Source organism: Zootoca vivipara, chromosome 13 (assembly GCF_965207765.1).
Source record: "Zootoca vivipara chromosome 13, rZooViv2.hap1.1, whole genome shotgun sequence".
NCBI classification, from domain to species: Eukaryota; Metazoa; Chordata; class Lepidosauria; order Squamata; family Lacertidae; genus Zootoca; species Zootoca vivipara.
Genome location: NC_142596.1, coordinates 51,109,295 through 51,131,915, shown reverse-complemented (window position 1 = coordinate 51,131,915; position 22,621 = coordinate 51,109,295). Strand labels below are relative to the sequence as shown.

Sequence of the window (22,621 nt, the reverse complement as noted above, 5' to 3'; positions counted from 1 at the left end):
TCATCAAGGAGAAGAAGAGAAGAATGGCTCTTTTCCCAAAACCATCTGCTTATATACATTATTTACACAATGGGCCTTGCGTGATTGGCTACTTCAGGGTTACAACTGTGGGCCAATCAGGTTGTGGATTGACTTCTGCCTGCAGCCTGATTGGCTGCTCCTACAGGCCAATCAGGTTGCAGATTCACTTCTACCAGCCACCTGATTGGCTACTCCTGCAGGCCAATCAGGTTGCGGATTCACTTCTACCTGGAGTTGGATTGGGTAGCTCCTGTGGACCAATCAGACTGCTGATTCTGAATCCTATTGTTCTAGGATTCAGCTCAGTACATAACACTGGTCCTTCGGGGTATCGGTACTTACAATTCCTAATAAAAAAGCTTCTGCCTTTTAAAAATAGAAGTTATTTGAAACATTTTTTTCAATTCTTTATATATCGTTTCCCAGAATGCTTATATAACTTTACATGATCACCACATATGATAAAAGGTACCTTCTTTTCCTTTACATTTCCAGCAGGTATTTGTACTTGTCTTATATAGTCATACCTCTGGTTACGTTCGCTGCGGGTTGCGTACATCACGGGATACGAACGGGCCAAACCCAGAAGTAACAGAACGGGTTACTTCCAGGTTTGGCGATTCGCGCATGCGCAGAAGCGCCAAATCGCGTGGCAAGCATGCACAGATTCACCTCTTCAGGTTGCACACTGCTCAGGTTGTGAATGGGGCTCCTGAACGGATTCTGTTTGCATCCAGAGGTACCACTGTACACCACACCACTCTTTATAAGAAAGGCTTCTGTGGATGAGCCATCATACTAGACAGCGCCACACATGTTCTTGTGGAAAGACACTTTTGCTAGTAGTAGTAGTATCATTGTCATCATCATCACCACCATCATTGCTATTTACCTGCCCTCACCCTAAGGTCTCAGGGTGGGTTATGGTATTAAAACACAATATTCAAACAGTTTAAATCACTGAAATAAAGTGGTTCCTAAAAATATACATCTTAAGTGTTCAAAACCAGGGTAAAGAGGTGCAACTCCAGCATTCGCCAAATGCCGTACAGTGAAGGTGCCAGAAGGAGTTCCACAGCTTAGGGGCTGCACCCCACCCCCACCCGAGGTTCAGAGAGCAGTGAAAACAGACTTTTAGGGCTTTAGACACCAGCGTGAGCAGCTTGAACTGGGCCTGGAAACGAACTGGCAACCAACACAGCTGTTTTAAAGCAGGAGTCATATTAAATCTTAAACAGATCTAAGGGCTTCTGCGTTCTGGAGCAGTGGAACTTTCCGTGTCATCTTCCAAGGCAGCCTTGCGCATTGCCATAATCTAGGCTGGAGGTCACCAGAGCATGGAGGACAGGGGCCAAGTCATTGGTGCACAAAAAGGGGCCACAGCTGGGGGGAAAGTTGCCCACAGACCAATTGCAGACACCTCTGGTCCTGCCTTGAAGAACCCTGTGTGCATGTGAGTGGACGCTCCTTGCTGATGCTCTCAAGCTTGTGCATGTGTGAACTGGTGTAGAGCCCATGCGCACCCACCTGCCTTGACCATAGAGTGCAAATTACTGGATGTCACTCTGTTGAACTCAGGTTCACCCCTAAGGCCAAGGCCACTCCACATATGATGTGTTTGTTGCAATATGTTTCTGAATCTGCTGCATAGCTGCTAAGTCTCCCGTATTCCCCGGGAAACCCCCGTTTTTCCAGCTGTCCCCAGCCGGGGGAAAAACGGAATTTTTTTTGTTTTTCCCCGGTTTATTATGGCGCGACGGCCCTTTTGTAACTGGACAGAGCATGCTCAGAAGCGACTTTTGATGCTGCTTTGCCCAGTTCCAAAATGGCCGCAGCGCGACTTCAGGTGCGGCGGCCATTTTGGAACAGGGCAGAGCAGCATCAAATGTAGCTTCTGAGCATGCTCCGCCCAGTTCCAAAATGGCGGCAGCGCTACTTCCGGTCTGCTACTTCCGGTCCAATCCCTTATTTCTCAGGCCAGAACTTTGCAGCTATGATCTGCTGGAAACCACAGGAGGGGAGAATTTCTCTTGTGTTCAGATCCTCCTTGCTGGTTTACCCCTGGGGCATCTTCTTGGCTGCTGTGAGAACAGTATGCTGCACTAGATGGGCCTGATCCTGCTGGCTCTTCTGATGTTCTTATTATGAATTAGGAGGCAAATATATAGTTTTGTGGACTACAGTGGTACCAAACTTATTCCGTTCTCGGAGTCAGTTCGACTCCTGAAACCGTTCGGAAACCAATCGGAAGCCGCGTCAGACATTCGGCTTCCAAAAAACGTTCGCAAACTGGAACACTTGTGGCGTTCGGGAGCCGATTTGTTCGGCAACTAAGCCATTTGAGAACCAAGGTACTGTATGACTGTATTTCTTAATGAGATGTTTTCCTTGTTGATTATTTAGATTTTGTTACATTTTGTAACTAGTGAATTATGTAACTTTCTTTCCCCATTTTGTGAACCGCCTGGAGCACATTTTGTTGAGGAAAGGTGTCATGCAAATAAATGATGAGGATGGCTCCCATTTGGGAATGGTAGGATTTCCAGCAATAAAGTTGGGGCCTATTCCATACCTTCCAGCGTTCCACATGAAGATAGGGACATTTTATTCTAAAGCAAGTGACGGTGTGACCACATTTGGAATACTGGGTGCATTCCAGTTGCCTCGCCTTGAAGTGAATGTTGCACAGTTGGCAAAGATTCAGAAAAGGGCGACCAAAATGAGAAAGGGGATGGAGGAAAGGCTGAAGCATTTGGGAATTTATAGTTTAGAGAAAAGGGAACTTAGAGGCAACATGGTAGAAGTTTGCAAAGGTATGCAAAGCATGTGAAAATCAGATAGAGAAAAGTTTCTCTCCCTCTCTCATAACACTAGAACAGGGGTCAGCAAACTTTTTCAGCTCTGCTTTTCTCCTCTGGTTCTGTTGCTGTTAAAAGTGCTACCGTTTTTGAATGTTTTGTTTTTTTAAAAAATGTCTCTCTGCAAGAACCACAAGCGATGATGCAAGGCTGGCAAATTTTGCTAGGTGCGTTCACACTTGTGTCACATATTGAATGTGGAAGCAGATGTCCACATTGGCAAAGGCCATGTTTGCCACCACCTCCATTTTTCAGATACTTATCAAGTTGTCAGTGAGGGTCAGCGCTGCCACTGTTCCATATGCTGCTAGTGCTCTTTGGGGCTCCGCCAGAGCTGTCTGCAAACTCAACCAATGCACCAATTCCTAAACTTTATTTAGTGTTTTCATTCGCTATTCTGATTCACCAACATTCGGGAGCCCTCCATTTTTCTTCTGGGTTTTAAATGCGGCTCCTTCTGCATTCCAATGCAGCTGTACTGAAGATACAACTTGGCTGCCAAGATAGCTAGCTGGAGAGTTTGTGTCATGCCACATATCTGGCGAGGCAGTTCTGGTGACATAGAGCAAGCTCAAACCTACAACAGAATCTGTTCCGGAAGTCCGTTCAACTTCCAAAACATTCAAAAACCGAAGTGTGGCTTCTGATTGGCAGCTCCTGCAGCCAATTGGAAGCCGCGGAAGCCCCATCAGACGTTCAGCTTCCAAAAATAGTTTGCAAACCGGAACAGTCACTTCCGGGTTTGCGGCATTTGGGAGCCAAAACATTTGAGAACTAAGCTGTTCCAAAACCAAGGTACTACTGCAGTTTGCTATTTAGCAACATTTCCCCTTCTCCCTTGCCATTCGGTGCAGCAGCACTGGAGTGCAGAAGGAGCTGTGTTTGATGTAGTTGCACCAGAGCGCTGAAGAAGCTACACCCAAACTCCAATCAAAGCCTGACGCTGTTTAAAAATAGATTAGAAACTGAAAGTGTACTTACATTATTGTTTAGCTCGAAAAGCGTAAGTAACATCCTGATCGAAAATGCATTTACTTTGAAGTAAGTCAATCTTTGCTAAATCCAGAGGCTACAAATCTATCTAGTCTCATTAGGGACATGAGTGGGTGAGCCAGGAATATAAGACAACATTGTTATTCTTTTCTTTTCTTTTTAAAAAGGTGATGTACACATCTTTCTTATTTTTTAAAACATGAATCATTGATTTTGGAGAGACTCAGGACATGCTGTACCAGTTCTTTCTGGGCACACCTGGTTGAAATGCACAGAAGCTGTGCAATGACATTCTAGGAACTCGTTTGCAGCTCCTGTACAATTCCATGTGTTTTGCACAGGAGTTCTTCCCCGGGGGGGGGGGGGGGATTTCTGCCCTGCAGCTGCAATCCAAAACATCCTTAAGCAGAAGGAGGGCTCAGAGAAGGAGCCATATCTGCTTGACAGAGTGCATTCTCTGCACTGTTTCCTCTGGGTTTGGGGAGGCTCCTGAATGAGGGAAACCTTGCAAGAGGTCTGCCCTAAGACTAGGAAACAGCAGGAACCAGGATAAGTTTGGTAGCTGTGTTTATTTACCAAACACACAGTTTAGCACCAAATTGAAACAAACGGCAATTGGGTTTTCCGTGGATCGCTGTTTGTTCCGATTCAGCACTAAAGATCAGGTTTCCCTGGAGAAAGCAGAAGGGCAAAGGCAAAACTGCTCAGACCCATGAACGGCACAAGCAGAAAGCCGTTGGGACCCCTGCTTTCTAGGCACAAGACAAGCCCTAAGTGGACCCTCCAGAGGCAGAGGCAGCCTATCTGTAAATACCTGGCACTGGGTGCGAGCAAGTTAAGACCATTGCCTTCATACCTCTCCTGTGAAACAAGATGTTGGTTTAGATGATGGAGTTTTGATCTGATCTGCCAGGGCTGCTCCGACTACAGTTGTGGAGCTGCTCCCTGCTTTGTTTAACAAGGCTCAAAACTGAGGAAAGTTAAGCAGTTATTAGACGTGGATAATTATTCCAGGGAGGGTGCAAGCAAGCTCTTAGTGGGTTGGTTAAGTTGACGGGTGCTGCAGCAAAACTGTTTGCTGGTGGCATTGCATAGAATTAAAGGTTTCAGATCATTGCCCAAACCCTCTTTTTTAAAACAAACAAACACAAAATATCAACTAAAAAAGTATTAAATTAGCTTGTGGTATCATTTCCTGCCCTTCTTCTGTCTTCATCAGTCAGCTTCATTAGCATTTTACCACATTGGGGTGGTTTCCTGTGGAGGCGGATCTTCGCTTTATAACTCCAGATAATTTACAGGGAGATATGAAATACTTTTGCTGTTCTCTTTAATAAGGCCGAGAGCAAATTCTCACCGGCATCTCTTAGGTATATGTGTTTGGGCAATTCTCCCAGCTAATGATATAAAGCATTCATATTTATTAGGTGTGGAGTCAATAGAATTAAATTCCATGCCAAGATCTATACAGGAACATCTCCAATTTGGCTTTCTGGTTGTTAAATCACGGCCGTGAACCCGCCATGTAGTCCTCTCTATGGCCACATAAGCGCTTTTATGCAGAGTTTTTGCTGTGACCTACAGCCCTCTCCTTTTCAATTTTGCTGGCCTGTGAGCTGCCTGTGGGAGAGGCAATGGTGAAATTGCACTGGAGCTTTTCCACCCCATTTTCTGTTTTTTTAATACAGCAGGCCCAAAAGTGACGCAGGGGTTACGTTCCAAGGGTCTGCACAGGGCCGGATTTAGGTTTGGTGAGGCCCTAAGCTACTGAAGGTCATGGGGCCCTTTATATGTCCAGCTGTCCTTTGTCGACAGCAAATCGTCGCTGTTTTTTGTGTTGAATATATGCTATATGGTCATTGATGGACCTAATAGGTATCTAAAACCATTTGCACATGTTGCCCTGCAAGCAGTCCATGCAGAATATAGGCACCCTATATATAGAAAGGAGCAAACCAGTGATATTTTTGGGAGCAGGCTAGCGGGTGGGGCTCGTAACTTACATCATAGAAGCCTACACAACACAAAACACTGTTGATGTGTGTAGGTTTCGCTTTGTTTCTTTTTAATCTTATATTTTGGAAATGTATATCCAGGGTTTTTTCCTTTAAATTTTTTGGGGGTTTCCAAGAAAGTGGGGCCCTAAGCTATAGCTTGTTTAGCTTATACGTAAATCTGGCACTGGGTCTGCACTTGTGCAAAGCCAGGAAGACTTCTGCAACTGCCCTGCTCACGTGTGTTTGACCATCTCTGCCTTACTGGACTCTGGGGAGGTCGTGTAAGGTCTCTCCCACAAGAAGCAAGGTGGGGGGGCCTCAAAAACTCTTACCCTGCTAGGTTTTGCTGCCACAGAAAGAGTTTTAAGCCCTCTGTCTTGCCTACTGGGCTTTTTAAAGGTTGTGTGAGATCTCATGGGGCCTTCATGAGATCTCGTGAGATCTTGGATGACACCTTCCAACTGTCATCCCCCACCCCTAATTCTCCATTTCTTTATTTCCCCACCACCCACGGAAAAGCTGCATTTGCATAAGTAAATGTGGTCTAAACCACTGAAGCTCTTGAGCTTGCCGATCGGAAGGTCAGCCGTTCAAATCCCGTTGCTCTGTCCCTGCTCCTGCCAACCTAGCAGTTCGAAAGCACACCAATGCAAGTAGATAAATAGGTACTGCTGTGGCAGGAAAGGAAACGGTGTTTCTGTGCTCTCTGGTTTCCGTCACGGCGTCCCATTGCGCCAGAAGCAGTTTAGTCCTGCTGGCCACATGACCTGGAAAGCTGTCTGTGGACAAATGCTGGCTCCCTCTTCCTGAAAGCAAGATGAGTGCCGCAACCACATAGGTGCCTAGATTGGACTTCACCATCCAGGGTCCTTTACCTACTGTATCGTTGCCCACACCCCAACGATACAGCAAGATATTCCAGGGGTTGTTCTGCTTTCTTGGGGCTCGGCTTCCTTGGAATGAAGGTCAATGGAGAACATGGTTTCATTAGGATACATGGTTTTATTTACACATCTGTACAACCTCAGCTTAGGATGGAGGTGCTCAAAGCATTAATACCCCAAGAGAAAGAAGGTTCTTTTTATCATATGTGGTGGTCTTGTAGTAAGATTAAAGCATACTGGGAAACGATATACAATGAAATGAAAAATAAAATTGTTGTTGTTGTTTAGTCGTATCCGACTCTTCGTGACCCCATGGACCATAGCACGCCAGGCACTCCTGTCTTCAAATGTTATACAAATAACATTTGTATAAAAACCAGAAACCTTTCTCTTGGGAATTATAGAGATTGTTGTTGTTTAGTCGTGTCCGACTCTTCGTGACCCCATGGACCATAGCACGCCAGGCACTCCTGTCTTGCACTGCCTCCCGCAGTTTGGTCAAACTCATGTTCGTAGCTTCGAGAACACTGTCCAACCATCTTGTCATTATAGGGATAGAACTACCTAAATTGTATACAAATTTATTCATGTATGCGACTATAGTGGCAAGAATGTTACTTGCCTGAAAATGGAAAGAAGAAGTCCCAGCAAAGGAGGAATGGATACAAAAACCTGTGGAATATGCATAAATTGCGAATAAGAAATCAAGATAACAAACTTTTTATTAAAGAATGGAAATGGTTATGGAATATTTACAAACCAACTGTAAACATGTAAGAACATTGGCAGGATTATTGTAATGACCTGCAGTTTTATAAGAGTATATATTTAAAGGAGATGAATAAATGAGCAAATTAAGTTAATTTGGATTTGCAGAAGATATTAAAAATAAATTTAAGGAACCACAGAAAGAGGGGGAAGGAAGTCAAGTTTTAAAATGTCAAAATGACTGTAAAATCAGTGAAATGTATATATCTGAAAAGTATTCTTTAAAAACCTTTTTTTCAAAGAGAGATCTTGCTTCTCCATTTGGTTTCCAGGGAAGCCTCCAACTCACAGATTTGGGTCCAGCACAGAGCAAGGCACACCTCTGTGTCTCTATCTTCCTGTGCTGCCCAAAACTCAGACACACGATTCTCTCATGCACAGCCCTGTTTGGCCTATTGTTCTACACATCCTAGTATGGTGAGGCATCCTGACGTATATTGTATATTGATGTATATTGCGCTCTAGGAGGCTTCGTTTGATCGGAATCAAGTATACCCTTTTTGAGTTAAAGCAAAATAACATCGCTTCTGGTAAATGAGGCACCAGAGCTGCGAGAGGGCCGTGAAAATTTGTGTCCCTGGCTTTCCAGACTCATCTGCTATACAAATCCAAAGGGGCACATTGGTTGCCAGAGGTGAAACATATTGGCATGATTTTCACCTCTCTCACCCCACTATGTGCAACCTCCAGCAAGGAACCCTTCATTTTTAAGCAGTGAAACCTCCCACAGATTCAGTCACTCACAATGACTGCCCTTAGAAGCTGTGGTTCTCCTCTGTCTTTAAACTGGGAGACCTCGAGTTTTAAAACAACAACTATTCTTTGGGTCTCTTGATGCATGTTGTTGTTGTTGTTGTTCTTGTTGTTATTGTTGTTGTTGTTAATACCCCACCCATCTGGTTGGGTTTCCCCAGCCACTCTGGGCGGCTTCCAACAAAAGATTAAAAATACTGTACATGAAAACATCAGTCATTGAAAACGTCCCTAAACAGGGCTGCCCTCAGAAGTCTTCTAAACGTCAGATAGTTGATTATTTCTTTGACATCTGGTGGGAGGGCGTATCCCTGATTCTTCACATTTCTCGAAGTGAAGTATTTGGTCTGACTTGGACCATGTGGCTGCCTGGAGTGTAGAGTGCTCTCCCTCTGCTTCAACACACAGGCACACATTCTATGGAATGCAGTTGCCCTTTGCTCCTGAAAAAGAAAAACTAGAGTTCTAGCTGCAAGCCGGTTTGTTCAAGCAGAAGCACATGTGCATTTGGCGTAATCTGCAAGGATGTTAGTCCCTATGAGAGATGCAGTGGGGGCAAAATTGCTCCGCTGAGCAAACAAACGGAGGGTCTGTCTCATCCCTGCAGTGGAGAACTTTGAAATCATAGGCACCCAATAGCTGAATTAGACAAGGCTGATCCTCAAAAAAAGGGCTAAGCATCGTGTGTGTGTGTGTGTGTGTATGTGTGTGTGTGTGAAATGTCATTAAGCAAGCAAACCCTTTCTGGTTATCTTCTTTTAAGACATGCATATGACATACCCCTCCCCCCCCCAATTTTTGAGTCAGGCCACGTCGATGACTTCACACCTGTGGTTTGCAACCGACGCTGAGACGTTTCCATGACACTCGAGTAGTTTTCGCAAGGTGTCGCGTTGTACCTTAAGTGGCACTCAAATCAGAGGCTATAGAATATAGAATACTGCCGGAGAGCAAATGTGCTGAAATTGAAATGTGTTAGGAGCTTTTTGAATATCTTCTTGCAGCCTTGCTTGAAGTGAAGACAGCTTCCTTTCACCCAAGGAAGGAAGGAAGGAAGGAAGGAAGGAAGGAAGGAAGGAAGGAAGGAAGGAAGGAAGGAAGGAAACTTGCAGTACAAGGGATCCAACTGGATACAAGGGATACAAGGGAAATAATAGCACCAAAAATCAGTTTAGTCACATGAATGTAACACCATAAATGTTAAAGCAGCAGAGGGCCCAGCAATTCTGGATCCTTATCAATAAAGGAAAATTAAAATTAAAAACATGTTTCCTCAAACCAATCTTTCTTCGCTTCACCTCTCACCACTTGTCTGTGTTGTGTAAGACGTTCAGGCAAGGCTATCCATTATCTATGCCTTTGAGGTTTTTTTTTTTGTTATTGGTCATTACTGTTTGACAAACGACAAGTGTGTTTTTATACAAAAGACCTGACAGACAGAACATCTATCTAAAAGGAACTAGCCCACCTGCCCCCTGAAATATAGACCCTTACTCCTGGTATAGTAGAAAAAAATATGAAAAGCAATTTAAAAATATCAAAATCCACCAAAATTTCTAGGGTTGTCAAAAACTTACTAGAGTCATCAACAGTATTAAAATAATACTCCAGCCTCCTCTCTCCCAATTAACCTCCATCTCCAAGGCTAAGTGATGGGAGGGAGTGCAGAGGAGGAATCACAAGGGGCTTCCCTTAGGTGTCAGGTTCGGTCCCTGAAATCTCAGGTCTTGGGATGCTCGTGACTTGGCAACCCTAGCAATGGTGGATATTTTTGGAGGGCTTTTGGGGTGAGAATGTGGCAGCCGAGGTGCACCCTCGTGCTTGCTGGTGAGGCTGAGATAAATCTCCAGCCCTAGTTCACATGGAGTAGCAGCAGTAAGTAACTGTTGCGTTTCATCAATCTTTGAAAATTGTGAGCTTCGGTAGTCTTGTTAACCTTTTACACATGAACCTTAGGGGAGTAATTTTAAACATTTCATAGAATCATAGAGTTGGAAGAGACCACAAGGGGCATCCAGTCCAACCCCCTGCCAAGCAGGAAACACCATCAAAGCATTCTTGACATATGGCTGTCAAGCCTCTGCTTAAAGACCTCCAAAGAAGGAGACTCCACCACACTCCTTGGCAGCAAATTCCACTGCCGAACAGCTCTTACTGTCAGGAAGTTCTTCCTAATGTTTAGGTGGAATCTTCTTTCTTGAAGTTTGAATCCATTGCTCCGTGTCTGCTTCTCTGGAGCAACAGAAAACAATCTTTCTTCCTCCTCCATATGACATCCTTTCATATATTTGAACATGGCTATCATATCACCCCTTAACCTTCTCTTCTCCAGGCTAAACATACCCAGCTCCCTAAGCCATTCCTCATAAGGCATCGTTTCCAGGCCTTTGACCATTTTGGTTGCCCTCTTCTGGACACGTTCCAGCTTGTCAGTATCCTTCTTGAACTGTGGTGCCCAGAACTGGACACAGTACTCCAGGGGAGGTCTGACCAGAGCAGAATACAGTGGTATTCTGTACAATACAGTGGTATTTCTGTACAATGTTTTAAAGAAATGTATAAGTATTTATGGTGCATCATATGAATTTATACAAATTTATTACTTAAGAAAGAGTCCGCCCCCTGAGGAAACCATTCCTGTGAAACGGGGAAGAAGCTAGCCGCCCGTCGGATGAGATAAGAACGCATGGGAAGAGATATGAACGTGTGATACATCGTAGCACTTTATTGTTGTTGTTGTTTAGTCGTTTAGTCGTGTCCGACTCTTCGTGACCCCATGGACCATAGCACGCCAGGCACTCCTGTCTTGCACTGCCTCCCGCAGTTTGGTCAAACTCATGTTCGTAGCTTCGAGAACACTGTCCAACAATCTTGTCCTCTGTCGTCCCCTTCTCCTAGTGCCCTCAATCTTTCCCAACATCAGGGTCTTTTCCAAGGATTCTTCTCTTCTCATGAGGTGGCCAAAGTATTGGAGCCTCAGCTTCACGATCTGTACTTCCAGGGAGCACTCAGGGCTGATTTCCTTAAGAATGGATAGGTTTGATCTTCTTGCAGTCCATGGGACTCTCAAGAGTCTCCTCCAGCACCATAATTCAAAAGCATCAATTCTTCGGCGATCAGCCTTCTTTATGGTCCAGCTCTCACTTCCATACATCACTACTGGGAAAACCATAGCTTTAACTATACGGACCTTTGTCGGCAAGGTGATGTCTCTGCTTTTTAAGATGCTGTCTAGGTTTGTCATTGCTTTTCTCCAAAGAAGCAGGCGTCTTTTAATTTCGTGACTGCTGTCACCATCTGCAGTGATCAAGGAGCCCAAGAAAGTAAAATCTCTTTACTTTATAAAGCACTTTATTATCGGACTTGATTATCGGACTTGATTATTGCACTTTATACTGGACTTTTAAGACTTCGAGCATGAGATTTTGTACACATTTTTGAATCTCTTTGTATATGGGAAAGTTGTTGGTGCATATACATTTAAATATTTGCACTTCACGGTTGTTTACCTTTTCATTGTTTTGCTACCGGTAGTTCACATGGAAGCAGAGTAACCTTTCCTGATAAAATTCATGCGCGCCTTCCGTTGATGCATTTTTACCAACAGGGTAAACTTGTCCATCCTCTTCCTCTCACCGTCGCTTTCTAGGGAATAGAATCAGAAATGGAAGACCCCAGTATGGAGACCCTGAAGGATGAGGTGGATGCCCTCTGGGAGAACGTCGAGTGCAATCGCCACATGTTGACCCGCTACATCAATCCAGCCAAGCTGACCCCTTACTTGCGCCAGTGTAAAGTCATCGATGAGCAAGATGAGGACGAGGTGCTCAACTCGCCAATGCTGCTCTCCAAAATCAATCGAGCAGGTACAACCAGGTGCCCACAGCTACGCTGATTCAGACGTTTACAATGGCACCAGTCTTCTGTCAGAACATTTGTACCAAATTCAGGGTTCCTGGTAGGGTTACAGCAAGTGAAAAGCTGTCTCTGGAACAGGACCACTTGATTCTTTGTCGTCAAGGGTTCTCCTTGGGATAGGGTGTTGACCATTGAAAACCAGAAAAAGTCATTGTCAAAACTATCTGCAATTCTAAATGGATAGGAAGTGGTTGAAGACGCAGTGACTTTATTCAGGGTACATTGGGAAAGATATTTAGTGTTTTGGGAACTGTAAATTGCATGTTGGGGAAAGGTAGGTTTCTATTTCTAAACAGGACACCCCGAAACTTGTTGAGCTTTTTTTTAGACAAATCCCAGAGCTGTTGAGCTATTTTTTACAAAGACACCAAAAAACCCACAATTTTTTAATTGACTTGCCTAAGATCCAGGACAAACACTGCCTTTCGAACACCAATTTCGTCTTTGAAATCCAGACGTATAGCAGCCCTAGGAAAGGTGCTTTAGATATAGAAGGAGATACGGATATCCATTTCAAACTTTCTGGGCCACTTTTGTACACCCTCTTCAAATTATATTGGAAAGTTAATGAAACCAGAGTTCTCCTCCCTCGTCTCATCAAGATGTCCTGTGTCTTGGTCTCCCTCTAGGTCGGCTGCTGGACATCCTCCACACGAAAGGAGAGAGGGGCTATGTGGTTTTCCTAGAAAGTCTAGAATTTTACTACCCAGAACTGTACAAACTGGTGACAGGGAAGGAGCCGACACGCCGATTTTCCACCATTGTTGGTAAGTTAGATTCAGCCTTACCAGGGCTCAGTGGGGGAAGCAGAATCATTGCAAGGGAAATCGTGAATAAAAAGGTCTGCACGAGCTTTCCCGGTTCTTACGCAGAGCACCGATGGGGCCAAGGCTGGCAAAGTGGGGATGAGGATCAGAGGAGCAGGACAATCAGGTGGGGAAGTTGTGTGGTCGGTGGTCCCTCCAGATGTTTCTCAACTACAATTCCCATCATCCTTGACCATTGGCCAGGCTGGCTGGGGCTGATGGGTGTTGGAGTCCAGTGACATCTAGGTATCCAAAGCCCTGCCCTGCTGAATCAATCCAAGGGTCCTTCTCTCACCAAGCATCCTGCACCCCCCAGCCTGGGGTCATTGGGCTTTGATTCTCCAAATAAACCCAGTTAAACTTTGGAACTCCCTCCCACAGGAGACAGTGATGGCCACCAACTTGGATGGCTTTAGAAGAGGACTAGACAAATTCATGCAGGAGAGGGCTACCCATGGCTACTAACCATGGTGGCAATGTTCTGCCTCCATGGTCGCAGGCAGTAATGCTTCTGAATACCAGTTGCTGGAAACCTCTTGGGCTGGGATCCTGCTTATGGGTTTCCCACAGGCATCTGGATGGCCACTGTGAGTAGAGGATGCCAGACTAGATGAGCCACTGGCCTGATCCAGCAGGCTCCTCTTAGATTCTTCTGTTTTGTTTGGACCAGGGGACCCTGGTTCTCTCTTCACCACCTCGACCCATGCTCTGCTACTCACTTGCGGCAATGTAACCCTGTCGAGCCACGTAGCCCTGGTACCCTGTTTCCTTCTCCTTTCCATTTCAGTAGAAGAGGGTCATGAAGGCCTCACCCATTTCCTGATGAATGAGATCATTAAGCTGCAGCAGCAGGTCAAGACCAAGGATGCCCAGCGCTGCGAGCTCCTGGCCAAATCCCGCCAGCTGGAAGATGAGCGGAAGCAGCTCAAGCTCAACCTGAAGGAGCTGCTGACCTTCCAGGAGAGGTACAACAAGATGAAAGAGGAAAGGAGCAACTACAACGATGAGCTCGTCAAGGTGAAGGATGAAAACTACAACCTGGCGATGAGGTATGCCCAGCTGAGCGAAGAGAAAAACATGGCGGTGATGAGAAGCCGGGACCTCCAGCTTGAGGTGAGAGAGGCGCTCAGGCATTTCGGGAAGAGAAGCGGGGCTGTTTTGACTCCATATCTGGCTGCAAATACCTGCTTTGCCTATTTGAGAAATGGAGACCCTGTGGCCCTCCAGATGTTGTTGGACTCCAACACCCGTCAGCCCCATCAGTCATAGCCAAAAAGTCAGAGATGATGGGAAATGAAGTCCAACCTGGAGGGCACTGCATTAGCTACCTCTGATCTATGCTGATCTATGTCAGGGACTGGACTGAGGAGGAATGGTGGGGACCACCCCCACCACTCCTCCTGCACCTTCCCGAGAAGAGGAGGACAGTACGGATTTAGAACAGTGGTTTGCAGAGGGTCATAGTTCAGAGGCTGCAGAGGGGAGAAGCTGTGAAATATTGGGAGAGCAGCAGGAAGAAGAAGCACCAGGGGAGAGACAGCTGACAGATTCGGTGTCCTTGGAAAGCATTCCTGACCCCCCCCCCTCCCAGAACTTGGCAGGCCTTGAAAGTAGGGGAATAGAAAGCTCAGAGGCAGAAAGCGCAGATCAGCCGGTGCAGGGGTGACGTAGAATCAGAGAGACCGCATTCTTTCGTGTCTCTCTGTGAATATTGAATAAACTACTTGGTAAGAACTCTTCTTGGTTATCTGCTTCTTGGCATCCTACAATGGGAGGGATAGGATTCCCTGAACCCTGACTCCTTGGTAGCAAATTCCACTGCTGAACAGCAGAACCATGAGAGCTGTAGCTTGTTAAAGGTGCTGGGAATTGTTAGGAAGCTCCTACCCACCATTCCCAATGTACCCTAGCTAAAACCTTGTGGGTGTGCCCTTACACTGGTTTATGAATCATTCTCTCTCAAAGGTCCCATGTCAGGGCCAGCCCTACGGTCAGGCTGGGTGGCGCAGGGCACCACGGCGCCGGCCCACCAGGAGGGCGCCGTGAGCTGCGCCCGCTGGCGGCCCAGTCCGCCGGTCCGCCGTGCAGCTGCGCCCACGGCAACCGCACTGTGCCTGCCCACCCACCGCGCAGCAGCGCCTGTGGTAGCCGTGCTGCACGCCCCGCCCGCCCACCCACTGCACTGGGAAACGGGGCGGGGGGGTGCTGGAGGGGAAATGGGGTGGGGGGCGCCGGAGGGATCTGTCGCTCCACGGCGCCAGGGGCGCTTAAGACGGCCCTGACCCATGTTTTGTTAGGAAATCTAGTGATCTCCAACTGAGAAGTACCAGCACTCTCACAAAACTACAGTTCCCAGGATTCTTTTGGGGGGAAATAACAGCAGTTAAAATGGTATAAAACAGAAACACATTCCGGGTATTAATAAACCCTAAGTCCAAAAGCTAAATGAATCTGATGTCTAAAGGCAGGGCTTGTCATTGGCTGTGCACACCATTCACCAGGGTGGAGTCTTGTTTTAGGGGAGGAGCCTTTATTTGATGTTTCTTTGCTTATTTCCCTCTCTCATACACAAACTGGTAGATTGACCAGCTGAAGCACTGGTTGAACAAAGTGGAAGAGGAGTGTAAGCTCGAGAGAAATCAGTCCCTGAAGCTCAAGAACGACATTGAAAACCGACCAAAGAGGGAACAAATCTTTGAACTGGAGCGAGAAAATGAGATGTTGAAGACCAAGATCCAGGAGTTACAGTCCATAATTCAGGTGAGCAAGGATTAATTTCTGGCTCATGGCTGGTTATTTTTATTAAATTTATATACCGCCCTTCATCTAAAGATCACAGGGTGGTTTACATCGTAAAAATACATATTGAAAACACAAAAGACCTATCATAACAACAGCAACAACCAACAGTCCCCTCCCACAAACACATTTAAAAGGTTGTTTTAATAGTTCTGGTTACAGGTAGGTAGCCGTGTTGGTCTGGATCGAAGTAAAATAAAAAAATTCCTTCAGTAGCACCTTAAAGACCAACTAAGTTTTTATTTTGGTATGAGCTTTCGTGTGCATGCACACTTCTTCAGATACAGTGAAATGGAAGTTTCCAGGCACTTCTCTTCATCTACCCCTTCTCTACATAAGTGCCTGGAAACTTCCATTTCACTGTATCTGAAGAAGTGTGCATGCACACGAAAGCTCATACCAAAATAAAAACTTAGTTGGTCTTTAAGGTGCTACTGAAGGAGTTGTTTTAATAGATTGTTTAACCAGCCCAAGTCAAGGTTCAGCCCAGACACTGAGATCCTGGTGGTTCCCTCACTGTGAAAAGTGAAGCCACAGGGAACTAGAGAGAGGGCCTTCTTGGCAGTGGCACCCATCCTGTGGAAAACCCCTCCACCCCCCCCCCCACCAGATGCCAAGGAGATAAAGAACTACACAAATTTTAGAAGACACCTGAAGGCAGCCCTGTACTGGGAAGTTTTTTTATGTTTGACCTTTTATTGTGTTTTTATAGGTGTTGAAAGCCACCCAGCCAGATGGGAGGGGTACAGATAATAAAGTTGTTATCATTATTATTTATTAAACAGTAAAATAAAATTTAAAAATAAAAAATTAAGCAAAACGTAGATTTACTGCAGCACATTGCAGGATTCAATTTGTTCGCATTACAGTGGTACCTTGCAAGACGAAATTAATTCGTTCCACGAGTCATTTCTTATCGCGAAAATTTCATCTTGCGAAGCACGGTTTCCCATAGGAATGCATTTAAATTTAATTAATGCGTTCCTATGGGCAAAAAAAAAAGGCGCACAAAAGGCGCCAACTCACCTGCCACGCCGGAAGGTTTAAAGGCTCTGGGGAGGGGGAAGCAGGAGGAGGGCCAGGGAGAGGCTCCCTCCTTCCCCATCAGCCGGACCCTCGCGCCCAACCAGACAGACAGCCCGTTCTCACGCAGGCAGGCAGGCAGGCTGTCTGGTTGGCCTCTCCTGTTCGCGCTCTCCCATTCGCGCACAGCTCTCCTGTGCACGGCGGCTTAAGGTGAGAGTGAAGGGGGATCCGGCTGCTGCTCGGCTGTCGGCAGCCGTTTCGGTGCGGCGCCGGCAATCACCAATCGCCATGTCCCTGTGGAAGCCGGGCGATGGCGGCAGTGGAAGCGCGAGGTGGGCAGGCTCCCCGGAGGAGGCTTGGTCTGACTTTCTCCTCCTCGCGGTGCCCCTGCCCTGCTTCGTCTTGCGAAATTTTCTATGGCGCGTCCATAGAAAACTTCGTCTAGCGAGTCTGCCAAAAAATCGCAAAACGTTTTTGTCTTGCAATTTTTTCGTTGCGCGAGGCGTTCGCCTAGCGAGGTACCACTGCATTTCAATCTGCATTAGTATGATTCCCCTGGTTTTGGGTGGGGATAAGCAAGTAATAAGGAGAGAAGAGCAAAATGGGGAAAGAATTTTCATTGGAGTGCAAGAAACTCTTAACAAAGTTCTGATTTTTCCCGTGATGACATCAATGCTCTGTTGTTGTTTTTAATATCAAATGTCAAATTCTTTTTTTTCTTTCTAAATGTTCTTCTTCAGTGTAGCTGCTTTGCTCGTGCCCTAGGCATGTGCTTAGCCTGCCTCTCGGGTAACCCAGCAACCCTTTGGCTCATTCATTTTCAGCACATTCCACCTTCCATCTCAAACGACCCTCCCTGTATTCCCTTCTGCCATCTTCCCGGGAGATGCATTGCAACTAATAATTTGGAAGAGTGAGAGCGTTAATCAGTTAATCAGCATGACTAACTTGAGCTTAATCACAAGCTGGAAACAAAGCAGTGGAGAAATAAAGTTGTAATTAATTGGAGCCAGACAGATTGGCTCACGCAGGAGTGCAGTAGAAAAACAACTACACAGAGATATTCACGTCCCCCTTGAACTCGGCGGGACTTAATTTTTTTGGGGGGGGGAAGAAGTGCGTAGGATGAAGAGTTCTGTGGGGTTTGGATCTGAGATCTCATAGCAGAGCAGTGTATGGCTGTGTCAGGGACTTTTAAAAAGTGAATACTTTTTATTCTTTGCTTGTCACGTATCTGGACCTTTCAACTCCCAGTTTATGAGATTATTTTTGGACACCTGATGAGAGAGAGGGAAAGAGTTGCGAAGTCGGCAGCAGGGATGGTGACTTCAGGCATGGATTTTGGGGGACTGTTCGCAGCGTAATTTTCCAGAAACGTGGAGGAGAGGGCTGTGGGTGGCTACTAGCCGTGATTTTTATGCTCTGCCTCCAGTCAGAGGCAGCGATGCTTCTGAATCCCAGTTGCTGGAAACTGAAGGGGTGGAGAGTTGCTCTCGTCCTCATATCCTGCTTGCAGATTTCCCATATTGGGCATCTGTTTGGGCCACGGTGAGAACAGGATGCTGGACTAGATGGGCCACTGGCCTGATTCAGCCGCCTCTCCTCAAATGGCTCTGCATGAAAACCTCTCTGCTTGTGCTTTCAAGCCCTGCCCTGTGGGACAAAGGACACTTTTTTGTTGTTGACATTTTATTAATTTTCCAAAAAATAACAAAAATAAAAGCAAGAACAACACAAAATCAAAAACCATATTCTTTTTGATCGACTTCCCTCCCCCCTCCTCTTGGTTCCATTATATTGAACTTATTCATGCACGTCCATAAAACCTTATATTTTTAACAATCCAATTTTAAAACCTAAGGGACAAAGGACACATTTGAGGGCTTATCCGCATGTTGCCTCCAGGATAGAAATAATGCAGCCCTCATACCCGGTGTGGCCATTTTAAATCAATCTAATAAATAAATGCACACCCCACAACCTTCTGCATAAATACCTTTAGAGCAAAGGTAAAGGGACCCCTGGCCATTAGGTCCAGTCGTGACCGACTCTGGGGTTGCGCGCTCATCTCGCATTATTGGCCGAGGGAGCCGGCGTATAGCTTCCGGGTCATGTGGCCAGCAGGACAAAGCCGCTTCTGGCGAACCAGAGCAGCACATGGAAACACTGTTTACCTTCCCGCTGTAGTGGTTCCTATTTATCTACTTGCATTTTGACGTGCTTTCGAACTGCTAGGTTGGCAGGAGCTGGGACCAAGCGACGGGAGTTCACCCCGTCACAGGGATTCGAACCGCCGACCTTCTGATCAGCAAGCCCTAGGCTCAGCGGTTTAACCACAGCACCACCTGGGTCCCTACCTTTAGAGTAGCTAACCAAATTTGACCGTGTGAGCAATGGCGCATCGTCGTCACGTATCATTGTTCCAAGGAGCATTCTTGGGGGGGGGGGAATGGCACATGTCCTTCCATGGGGTGGACACAGTTTGTCCTCCAGAAGCCCCTTATGGGTGATGCTAGCCTACTTTGGGAAAGGCCACACTGCAAAACATTGGTGGGGGCAGCCCAGAAAGGTGAAGCAGTGAGTAACTGAACCCATCTTTTGCCCCTCCCCAAACCCTGTTTGGCAGAAAGTTTGAAAAGTTGGAGCTTTCTGCCCATCTCTGTTTATCACACGGATGTACCCCAACGCTTTAGGGCCATAGTCCAGTGGAAGAGCATCTGCTGTGACCCCAAATGGTCCCATCTGCAACCCCCCAGGGTAGGGCTGGGAGATACCGGCTGCCTGAAACCCTGGAGAGTTTCTGCCAATCCGTGCAAACCATACTGAGCTAGATGCAGGAAGGGTCTGAACTCAGTAGAATGCACCTGCCGGTGTCTCTTCAATTATAGACTCCTGCAGGCTTTTCTCTAATGCATTCTGGGCTGCTACATCTCCACCACCTCTGTGATTATATGTACCCTGCAATCACCTGTCCTGGCATCTGAAGACGGATGTGTTGGTAAACGGCCTGTAAAATTTTCTCCTTAAAAAACAGAAAATCTCATAATGCTTAATAGCAGGTTTAATCTCGCAGCAGCTGCTGGTGCTGCTCCTCTTCCTGCCACGCTGAGATTTTACTTCTAGCCTGAAGAGCGTGTTGAAATCTGAAGAAAAGGAGCGCATGGGTGCAGGCTCCCAGCAAGCTTTTTAAAAAACCCATTCCTCCCAAAGGCAAAGATGTGACAGTGGCTTTAGCTGGCAGGGACAAGTGCCTGGGCTGAGTGGAGCTTATGCTTTCTGAACATAGAGCATGATGTGTATCTCTCGCTGGGATTGCATGTGCACAGAGACCCCCTGGGGAAAGGGGTGGAGGGTTGGAGAACGCAGGAATCCTTAGGATGGTGCATTTTGCGTCACTCGTGTCATGCGCATCCATGAAAGGGGGCTGGGAGAGCTTAGGCAGAGTCCACCGGACAGTGCGCATTTCTAGATGCCCTCCAGATAGGATGCAGGCTAAAATATATCAAATGCTATGTTATAAAATCTAGCATGGAAAAGCAATATTTACCCCCCTTAAAAGAAGCCTTTGCCCTGTGAGATTGGCACGGTGTTTCTTTGTTTGTTTTTCCTGAAGGTGCCTCATATCTAAAGAAAGACCTGCCTTTCTTTTTCTCCCTGTGATCTGTTTCTCTTCTTTCCCTTCCCCTGATCCCTCCACCCACCATTGGCCTCTATTTACGCCTTTTGCACAAATGTCTTTCAGGCTGGGAAGCCCAGCTTGCCGGATTCAGACAAAGCCATTTTGGATATTCTAGAACACGACCGCAAAGAGGCCCTGGAGGATCGACAGGAGTTGGTCAACAAAATCTTTAATCTTCAGGAAGAGATCCGCCATGCGGAGGACCTCCGAGATAAGGTGAGGTGGGAAGCAAGAGGCGCTCAGAACGGAAGCAGGAAGCTTAATCTAGATCTACCGGTTCGGGGTAGGAGGTGTTGCGCATTCAGCAAAGTGCCCAATGGCATTTTTAAGGCCAGGGCAAGATTTCCATTCCTGTGCACCCTCTTCACATCAAAACCAGAACTGTGGGTGAGCTGAAAAGAATTATCATTGCCCTCACTTGGCAACTCTTTTGCACAAAGCCAGCTGCTGTGTGCTGTCACACGCGGTTCCCTCTTCCCCCTCACTAGCTGTTGTTGTTGTTGTTGTTTAGTCGTTTAGTTGTGTCCGACTCTTCGTGACCCCATGGACCATAGCACGCCAGGCACTCCTGTCTTCCACTGCCTCCCAGGGTTTGGACAAACTCATGTTCGTAGCTTCGAGAACACTGTCCAACCATCTTGTCCTCTGTCGTCCCCTTCTCCTAGTGCCCTCAATCTTTCCCAACATCAGGGTCTTTTCCAGGGAGTCTTCTCTTCTCATGAGGTGGCCAAAGTATTGGAGCCTCAGCTTCACGATCTGTCCTTCCAGTGAGCACTCAGGGCTGATTTCCTTCAGAATGGATAGGTTTGATCTTCTTGCAGTCTATGGGACTCTCAAGAGTCTCCTCCAGGACTCTCAAGAGTCTCCTCCAGCACCATGTTTTACTGTGTTAGGCTGCAGGCAAAGGATCGCCAGCCTGGCTTTCTGTCCTCACTAAGCCCCTGAGCATAAGACCATCAGGCTATTTGCCTTTCATCTTGAAAAGATGCTTAATTATTCCACAAGCAACATATAACATTTTATCTTGTTGGTTATCCAGCAATGTGGTACTCATTTTACACACTGTGCAGAGGATGCCCCAGTTATGCAGACAACAACAACAACAACAACAACAACAACAACATTGACCACCTCTTCTAATGGAGGGACGGTCTGCAACGAGGCCTTGTGAACAGATTTCAGAGAAATACCATGGCCATGGGACTCAGTACAGGGGTCCCTTGGTTCTCAAACTTAATCCATTCCGGAAGTCTGTTCCAAAACCAAAGCGTTCCAAAACCAAGGCACGCTTTCCCATAGAAAGCAATGCAAAATGGATTAACCCATTTCAGACTTTTAAAAACAATCCATAAAACAGCAATTTAACATGGATTTTACTATCTAACGAGACCATTGATCCATAAAATGAAAGCAATCAACAATGTACTGCAGTCACACAATCAATCAATAAGTAACTGAACTGAACTGGGTTCTACACAGTCACACAAACAAAAGAAAAAAGCCACAAAAACACAAAATAAATAGCAAAAACAGACAGACCTCAGCGTAACACTCAAATTGTCAGCTCAAAATGGAAGCGTAACACGCAAAACAGAGCATGTTCAGCTTCCGAACAAAGTTCGCAAACCAGAACAGTTACTTCTGGGTTTGCAATGTTTGGGTTCAAAGTTGATGGAGTATCAAGGCGTCTGAGAACCAAGGTACCACTGCACCCTCAAACCCTCATGCCTTGCTGCCAGCTGGCGCCCTGACATGCGGAGATCAGCAGGGGTTCCCCGCTTTGGAGAAGGCTAGACCTTCATCGATCGCCTTGGTGCCTTGTGTTTGTTTATTGATTGATTCCTTTGTAGTACCTCGAGGAGAAACAAGAACTGGAGTTGAAGTGCTCCACTCTGGGGAAGGACTGCGAAATGTACAAGCATCGGATGAACACGGTGATGATTCAGCTGGAAGAAGTGGAGAAGGAGAGAGACCAGGTACTTGGAACCACAAGAGCTGGGGAGGGAGGGAAGGAGGGTGAGAGAGAAGTCAGGGAAGGAATCGGTGTGAGAGTCGAGCAGAGAGTTCTTGTGTGTCGAGGCTTACCAGAAATTCCCTTAAAATAACTCACAACAAAACA

At 46.3% G+C, this 22,621-nt stretch overlaps 1 protein-coding gene across 3 annotated transcripts in view; it reads left to right on the top strand.

Annotated features, from left to right (window-relative positions):
- Positions 1–22,621, top strand: part of CARD11 (caspase recruitment domain family member 11) — a 107,911-nt gene that overhangs the window by 39,036 nt on the left and 46,254 nt on the right. For 2 of the 3 annotated variants that reach the window (XM_088656975.1, XM_060282543.2), the window contains exons 2-7: positions 11,924–12,140; positions 12,822–12,959; positions 13,786–14,111; positions 15,579–15,758; positions 20,566–20,718; positions 22,353–22,478. In XM_088656975.1, coding sequence (XP_088513101.1) covers positions 11,939–12,140; positions 12,822–12,959; positions 13,786–14,111; positions 15,579–15,758; positions 20,566–20,718; positions 22,353–22,478 — 1,125 coding nt within the window. In that variant the 5' untranslated portion in view covers positions 11,924–11,938. The remainder of the gene's footprint in view (positions 1–11,923; positions 12,141–12,821; positions 12,960–13,785; positions 14,112–15,578; positions 15,759–20,565; positions 20,719–22,352; positions 22,479–22,621) is intronic. The other variant, XM_088656974.1, reaches the window with a different exon arrangement.